This window comes from Cariama cristata, unplaced genomic scaffold (assembly GCF_000690535.1).
Source record: "Cariama cristata isolate BGI_N322 unplaced genomic scaffold, ASM69053v1 scaffold32646, whole genome shotgun sequence".
NCBI classification, from domain to species: domain Eukaryota; kingdom Metazoa; phylum Chordata; class Aves; order Cariamiformes; family Cariamidae; genus Cariama; species Cariama cristata.
Genome location: NW_009622091.1, coordinates 6,422 through 14,810, shown reverse-complemented (window position 1 = coordinate 14,810; position 8,389 = coordinate 6,422). Strand labels below are relative to the sequence as shown.

The following is an 8,389-nucleotide window of genomic DNA, read 5'->3' as shown; positions in this document are numbered from 1 at the left end:
AGTAACGTTGCAGTAAGAAAAAACTCCGTGAATGGCAGAAAAGGTGCTGTACTGTTACTGCAGGAACAATCGCTGCCACAGTGCCCAAACATTTACAGTGCCCACATGTTCTCAGCTTTGTTCCTGCTTTTCAAGATTTTTCTGCCATGTTAAAGCAGAATGATGTGAAAGAAGGGTGATTCTGCAGCTGTTTTTCCTTGGCTCTAACAGATTTGAATTCTGTGGGCCGGAGACAGAAGTATGTTTTGGAGTTCCTGATCAGAAACATTCTTACTTCTCCACAACTTGGGCATAACAGATGGTGCATAGATACGTTGTTTCTGAAAGCAAGGTATAAAACCACATTGGGTTAACATGTGTGCCCTGAAGGGAGACTAGGCATGTGGCCTTCTGGCTAGTAAACAGAAGGTCAGCATCTTTTTCTTTTCCTCTATTCCAAAGAAAGGTACAATGAAGCAAGCGTCCTGCTAAATGCATAGACAATCCCTCCTCATCTCTACAAATGTTAAGTTACATGAAGCCAAAGCTAGCAAAACCTGTGTGAGAGAGAAGTTTCATAGAAGCTTTGTAGGGGAAAAGGCTTTACGCTGAGTCTGAAGATCAGTGGCTAGGACCACAACAGCAAGCTTAACAAAAAGCCCAGAACAACAACAAAAAAACACTTAGTTTGTAGCAAATGATATTCTGTTGTTAATAGGGTCAGTGCAACAGAAAGGAGATCCCAGCATCCTAGAACAAGGGGAAGGGAACTATTCCCAGGCCTGTAAAGCATGTAATGGTCAGATTGCCTGGGATAAGTAGTGCAGTGCACTCTAATGAGACTGGATCTGCTCTGACTTAAGAACTTCTTTCTCCCCTGGTGAAGTTGTGCTGGAGCAGCAGAAGAATCTTCAGTCAAGTTTGAAAGATGCTGTGCTCTTCAGAACACTAAACCAGCAAAAGACTTCGTCTTATAGTAGTTCCATCATATAATAAACATTCCCTGTTTTTCCTGGAGAAGAATTACCGTCCTCACCAAATGGATTTAGATATTGGTAATGACTGTACTTTCTGTATTCTTTTACAGTAAGTTCCATAAAATCCTATTTCAGTCCTCTTTGAGGACAGGAAGGTGCACTTTGCATTGATGGGACAGGACCAGTCAGTTCTACTTTGGCTTAAGACAGTGTTTCCTCTCACCACAGAGTCTAATACCTGCAGCTGACTATTCTGTAACCTCTTGCTGAAAACAAATGGTAGATGCCCTCCTAGGTTCCAGGGCAAGCTGTCCCCTCAATCATTTTCTGAGGAACTGGGAACTTCAGTGCATGAGGGATGGCCCCTTTAGCTGGGGGTTCTGCGTCATGTTTGCCTCTTACAGTTTGGATTTGGGAGTGGACTGGAGCAAGATCCTCATGTCTAGCAGTGCTTTCTCAAGATAATGTGCCATGCGGGCTGCGTTTGTGTCAGCACAGCTGTTGAATGCTGAAATTGCGAAGTTGATATGTTCAGCCATAGGGTTGTAGCAGATTCCATAGCCATCTGGAACCACGGGACCAAAACACATCACACAGTCTGTCTTTGCTGGGACCTGTGGAGAAAATGTGATTAAAAACTTCTAACCAGTCAGAGAAATGTAGCCATCAAATGCTAGCAGGTCTGTCAACAGTAGAGGAAACTGCCATCTCGTTAAAGTGCTCTAGAAGAGGGCCTTTTTGATCAGACCCACCTACCACCACATGCGTGCTGGATTCTACCAATTAGTAGCAATATGTTTTCCTATGCATTTGCGAAGGAGTACTTCTCCCCAAGATAAGCTTGTAGGAAGTCAGAAGTAGAACTATATCGGTAAGAATCAGAGCACAGCAGGTGAACATAAAGCTATTCTGGCAGCTAACTTCAAATGATCTCCCTTGCATTTAGACACCAGACACTTCTGGTGACATCCTGGCTTTGGTTATCCTAGTTTTGTACAGGGTTGAGAGGGACTGTGGCAGCTGTAAGATCAGATCTGCAGCTTTATGGCATTGGGAGCAGGCTTAAAAATTTCTGTCCCTAAGCAAAGATTAGTTTCTAACAGAAGGGAATGAAGGAGAATTGGGGAAAAGAGAGGTAAAGAAAAGAAACAAGAGAACACTTCTGTCTTTGCTCAGATGAGTCCTACCTGGCTGGTGGAGAGATTGAAGTGCATTGCAACAGCATACGCTGTGTCCATGAACAGTTCAGGTATGCTCACTAGGTCCTCAATAGCTTGAAGCTTCAAGCCTAAGAGGTGGCGGTCTATTGCATTGCCCCTTATTGCCTGGAAGGAAGGAAGACTAGATGAAAGCCTGTCTAGCAGGCAAGCAAGCAAAACTATCAATTTATTTGGGTTAAAGAAAAGAACACTTCTAAAAATCTCTAAATGTTTAAAGTTAGAAGGAAACTAGATCTTGCCTTTGGGACCAATAGTCACTCTTGTTTGTAAGGACTGTGAAATTAAACATACATACCAGTGGAACCAACTTTACAGTTCCTATCTGTGGGCTCCCTCTGGTTTAAGGGGTCCTCATGCAACTTTGGCATTTATCAGCAACAATGACAGTAAGAACTGAAGCTATTTTCATATCTAATTCTCTCATTTAGGTCAACCACAAGGGACACTTACGCTGTTAGCTAGAGAGAAAGGATTCAGTCCATGGCCTAGAGCACTGTCACATCAAACCCCAAGTCTGGCTGCATAGAGGACACTCACCATATCAGTGTATTCCCTGTGGGCCTGGGTAGCTCTCCTCAGCAGGTCTGCTTTCTCCTGGTCCTGAGAACACATAGATCTGTCTGTAAGTTTTTGGGGCTTTTTTCTGCAGAATGGAAAACCTCATTTTGGCTGTTCCTCTAGGATGGAGGGCATTTCTGTCTTGTGTGTCTATACTAGACTAATTTTTAGATTTACTAGATGTAATTTTTAAATCATTTTGGTTGTGTTACTTCATCTTGAATGGAGTTTTCCATCCATTAGTAGCAGAACTTAGTTTGAGTAGCTAAACAGACTTTTAGAAGGGACATACTTCTTCTTGGTGGGATTAGAAACATCCACATGTTGTTTCCCAGCCTTTCAATGCATGTGAAAGGAAAGCCAAATGAAACTCAGTGTGTAACTATATACTCCAAGCTATGTTTTAGCTCAGCTTCATATTTGGTGTGGTTCTGCATAGCTAAAACCAGCTGACACAGGGTTACCCAAATAAGCAGCTTTCCTCTCTTTCTGGAGTGGAGTCCTCTTACTCCACTTTTTTGAGATCCTCACCGATTTGTCAGGGCTGTCCATTGATTGCACAAACTTAAGAGAGTCTACAGAAGCAGAGCGGATGGTATCTGTGCGGCCCAGGCGGAACATCCTTAGCGATGCACTCTCGTATGTGGCACAGGTGTGGCCATACATCCTGGAAGATGAAGAAGAAAGTCACAGAAGTGAGTATGCCCTGGCAGAAAAGGCCTCTTGTGAAACAGAAGATCTGGGGGAAGGGGAAGGCTGGGGGGGAAGTCCCATTGACAGCTGACCTCTGATGCTTCCTTACTAGGACTGTACACACACAGAGGGGTAAATCTCACCTGTTCCTTGGCAGCTGCCACAAGTGAGATCTGCTGTTCAGTCCCGGTGCTTGGGGAAAATGTGGGACTTAGGAAGCAGGCCATAGCAGCCTGAAAGAGACTTGTCTGTGCCACCTTTATCAAGCTTACATATTTGAGTCTGATGGTGAAGAGATTGAGAAGCTACCTAGTGGTGGTCTTACCTGTAATATGCGAGCTGCAAGGCCAGCTGGATAAAAGCATCAGGACTTATCTTCTCTGACTTGGGGAAGGTTTTCCCAAAGTGATGAAAGACCAGGACTTTGACATCCAGGTCTTCAACCATTCTGCAATGAAAGAAAGAGGAGGTGTTCCTTTGCCTGTTGCTTGTTCTTGTAACATAAACCATCAGAGTGGCTTTGCTTTCACAAGGCTCAGAGAGAACAGACTATCTGGATCTGACCTACACAGGGACAGAGAGCTCCATCACACACGGATTTGTTTGGGCAGCATCACAGAGATGAGCTTTTTTGGCCACTGCTGAAAATCTTCACCAGGTTAGGTGGGATTGTGTGTCTGTTTATGCTCTAGTATATCTAGTTAGATCCAGTAAGGCTTTGTTCTTTCTCAGTAAATGGGATGCATCAGCAATTACCCCTTTCCAGCACCTTTGATTTTATTCCTGGCAGGTGGCTTTAGTGTGCTTTTCAGCTGGGTTCAGTGCTGTTGACCCAAGAAGTCACTGGGAGAACTCCCTGGCTGCAGTGGGGGAAGCCTCATTTAAACCACTGACATGCTTCAAAGGGGGACATGAGTTACTCCCTTAGTCACTCACCAGACCGCTCTGATGCTCAGTACTTACATGTTGAGGTTCTGCTTTGCCTTCTCTATGTCATTCTTGATTTCTGGGGTGATGTTAAATCGCAGCTTTTTGGGCATTGGCAAAGGAATCATGGGTGATCTTACCAGCTCAGGTTTCTTCCTGTATAGAGAAATGATTATGTTTAACCAGACCTTTAACATGAGGCTCAGCTAAGCACATCAGAACCAGGGTGGAAACACAAAAGACATCTTCCCTAACACCCTGAGACACTAGTCACAGGCTGACAAATTCTTCACAGTGCCATTACTGTGGGTTTTTTTTGAAGGGTATGAATGAAATGTCTTCTGTGCCTTCCGCCCAAAAGAAACACTTCTCCCAGGCCAAAGTCCTGTTAATTCTGAACGGTGTAATTCGCTGAGAATGGAAGCAGTACCAAACTTAATGAGAGTAGCGTGGCCACTCAGTTCTCATCACAAATACAAGAACTGCAATACCTAATTAGCATACCACTACCCTTCCTCCAGAAAAATTCCTAGGAGGTGAGCTGTGAAGAGGCGTGTTCTTGGGGAGGAGGTGGTTTAAAGCATATCTCCAATGCTGAGGAAAATAGAGGAGGCAGGACTCACGTGTACTCCACGATGTGATCCAGAAGAGCAATAATGGGTGGGCCTTCTGAGGGAGCATGCTCATATACAAGACCACAGGAGCCATCTTCAGCAATGATGAACTAGAAGAGAAGCATGAGACAGTGTTGAAGACAGACATGTAGTGTGTGAAGCAGGAGCTATCCAGAGAGATCTTAGTATCTCGCTCCTCTATCAGAATGGACAGTGATCCCATCCTTGCGCGCTGGGAAGGTAACACAAAGGTCTCCTTTAGCGGAACAGCAATGGAAGCCTTTCAGCAGGCCTAGAAGATGTGATAGAACTGTTAGAGTTTTGCAAAATTAACTGGATAAGAGTGTGCCTGATAGATACATTTGTGTGCTCAGTGTCCTGGCAATACAGAGTGGTTCAATGGTTTTGATTTACTTAGATGCACACATAATACAGGAATAATATCACTATGTGATGACTTACCCTTACTTTTCAATTAGCTGGAATATCTAAGCTTTATCTCATCAATAAAGAGTTCCAAATAGGAACAAAATAGCTGAAAATATTATGAAGAGTTCATCAGATATGAGAAGAATATTTTAAAGCACCATTGCTACGATCTACAAGCCAGGATATACCAGCTAATGAAGGAGAAGCTTGAATAGCAGCTGCTCTTGAAGGCTCTTGACAAGACTGAATGGAGAAGAGATCACAGGGATGCCGTGGGGTGGCAGCTTATGTTTGAAAAAAACCAAAAAGCCATTGGGCAGCTTCTGGCAGAAACAGGAAAAGTGACAAGCCTAGAAGAGATAGAAGGAACAGACCTCCCTATGTCTGGGCTGCCTCCAAGCAGACAAGGCATTACTCACTGCAGGTAGAAAATTGATTTACAAGAACACAAAGAACTGCTACATGGAATAAGTGTGGGCAGAGGCAGTAAAAGAAACAAAAGTCCCTGAGGCAGGAATGAGTGCTTGTGGTGACTGCAAGGGAAATCATAGGATCTCATATTGTCAGCCACCGCACCTTGTCTCCCCTATTTCTCTGCTCTCTTGCTATAAGGAAAAGTTTCCTGCAGAAGGTTTCTGGGACTTCTTGGACCTTTGTAGTCTCAGGAAAAAGCATCTCCTCCAGACTCATGTCTTCAGCATCCTTAGTACATCAGCACTTACTTGAAGGGTTTTGTCGAACCATCGGTTCCCACTGTTCCAGCGACTGCCTCCGCCATGCAGCATCTGAGCGGCCACACGGCTCTTGTAGATGTCCTCAGACACCCGTGGCATAGGCGCATCAAGGCAGACGGTGCAAATGCTCTTCTCAATCGTACGCACAGATTCCTTGTTGGTCTTATCTGGAAGAGAAATGAACAGCAAATAAGAAAGAGGAGTTGAAAAATTTGCATTTTTAATTGGAGGGAGATTGAAATTTGAAAGAGCAGGTTTGAAGGACCCAGTATTGGATTCCTATTGTACCTCAATGCAATACTGGTCATGTAGCAGTCTATGCAGTTATTAAAATTGTAGCCAGCTGGGTTGTTACAGATGTGACCATGCTGCATTCACCCTCCTTTTTTCATGTTCCTTACATCCTACCCATTTGCAAGGCAAGAAACTCTAGGATTTCAGGTCTAACAAACCAAGCTTCAGACCTCATCTGTGTACCTTCCAAAAATAACAATACTTTGCAATGAAATCAAGTTGCTTCTTTGAGGTGGAAAGCTCATGTTACCTGTCCAGAACAAGCTTCCAAAGGAAAGTAGTGAGCAGAGCACAGCAGTGAGGTTGGTAGTTCAAGCGTTCGTGGTGTTTGTTAGCACTTGCATGTTAGGGGCTCTACAGACCTTTCAGAAGGTTGTTGTAGGCTTTTGCCCAGCTGTTTCGGTGGTTGGTGGTGAGGATCCCAATAGGTTCTTTGTTTGTTTGGAGAGAGGTGTTCCATATCTTCTCCAGCTGAGTGAAGAGCTGGTCAGTGGTAAGGGGACTTCCGTCACTGTTGTAAACATCCAGCTCAAAGAACTGAAGGTGAGAAGAGCGGACAAGGACAGAGCCAGAACATGAGAGAAGATCTTGATTGTCCAGCTCCAGAAATAGGGAACAGCCACTTTGTGAAGGTAAGACCTGACCTAAGAACTCAGCTTGTAAGCAGACCTTTGCCGGATGCTCAGAATTGAGACCCAAGTTCAACTTCCTTTGTAGGGCATAAATACAGTCCAGGCTTTAAGAAGCTCAGAAACCATGGTAATGAGGGCCAGAACACATGAGGAATTTCTGTTTCTGAGACTCAGCTCTGGTGGTAGGGTTTGTTATCCAATTTCCACTTGCAATTTCCAATTCCAGACGTGATCTCTGGGCTTTGAGAGACAGGAATTGCAGGGATAAGAAACAGAGGAAGAGAGCTGCTGTTGGCCAGCTAAGGCCAAAGGGGATAAAGGGAGCAGGAACGAATCCCTGGTGAGGCAAACCTTGTGGGCAGAGACTTTCTGTTGTTCCCTTTCCTCTGGACCACAGCTAGCTGAAAGGGACACCTGCATCTAAACAAACTTCAAAAGCTCAGCAGCTGCCATACCTGGAAGTTGTGAACCACTGTGATGTGTCTGGACTGCTTTTTGCCTTTGGCATAGTTGACAATGGAGTCCCGCTTGGGCCCAGGAATGCGGCAGGATGAGAGGATCTGGTAGTACTGGTTCATGCAGAGGGGCTTCCCACCCATGTACTCCACTGGAAGGGTCTCACTGGAGACACAGGAAGGTAAGGAGGAAGGGGGAGAGAAAACAGATCAGTGAGAAGGCCTGCACTCCCTGCACAAGACAGGCACAGGTTCAGCCATGCAGCTGCTCTCACTCATTCCAGCAAGACTTAAACATGTTGGTGCTGGCGGTATAAAAAAGGGGCCATGCTTCCCCATTCCTACTAGCTTTCTTAGTAGGGGCTACAAAAAAGTCTGTTTGTTGGCCTTTCATTTGGGAAGGGGAAGAACACTATCCTCTCTGTAACACCAGAGAAATAGATCTCTGGGCCTACTACATAGCTTAGCATACACCATGCTGTCTGCAGAGAGGAATCCAGGGCACAATATCCTGGGAGATGTATTGTTTCCTGTGAAATGGCAGCAAGAGGTTTTTGGCTATAATTTTGAGTGGTGAGTGTCTGATGTGCTATCTGTGACTCATGAACTAGACTGGGATGCATTCAATCACTTGAGCAGTCATATTCCAACTGCTTTTCTCACGGCTGGCCCTGAGCCTTGTATGAATTTGGATGTAAAGGTGTGATGTTGGTAATGTGTTGGTAAACATATTTTTGGAACATAAATAAGGCATGTTCAGCAGAGGTTTGTTGGTGATCAGAAGAAAAAGGGTAGGGAGGAACAAATTTCTCTAGAGCTCATCCTGTCTAGCTGGGAGATGAGAAACACCAGATACCCAAAACAAGAGAAACAAATT

The 8,389-nt window shown here is 44.6% G+C and overlaps 1 protein-coding gene across 1 annotated transcript in view; it reads right to left on the bottom strand.

Moving 5' to 3' along the window:
- Positions 1 to 248: 248 nt before the first annotated feature.
- CRAT (carnitine O-acetyltransferase) overlaps positions 249 to 8,389 on the bottom strand; it is a 12,602-nt gene continuing 4,461 nt past the window's right edge. Inside the window, exons 5-14 of the mRNA XM_009702221.1 lie at positions 7,513 to 7,678; positions 6,788 to 6,962; positions 6,120 to 6,298; positions 4,978 to 5,078; positions 4,391 to 4,510; positions 3,753 to 3,875; positions 3,266 to 3,401; positions 2,714 to 2,776; positions 2,144 to 2,281; positions 249 to 1,570 (exon numbers count right to left, since the gene is read on the bottom strand). Coding sequence (XP_009700523.1) covers positions 1,355 to 1,570; positions 2,144 to 2,281; positions 2,714 to 2,776; positions 3,266 to 3,401; positions 3,753 to 3,875; positions 4,391 to 4,510; positions 4,978 to 5,078; positions 6,120 to 6,298; positions 6,788 to 6,962; positions 7,513 to 7,678 — 1,417 coding nt within the window. The 3' untranslated portion in view covers positions 249 to 1,354. The remainder of the gene's footprint in view (positions 1,571 to 2,143; positions 2,282 to 2,713; positions 2,777 to 3,265; positions 3,402 to 3,752; positions 3,876 to 4,390; positions 4,511 to 4,977; positions 5,079 to 6,119; positions 6,299 to 6,787; positions 6,963 to 7,512; positions 7,679 to 8,389) is intronic.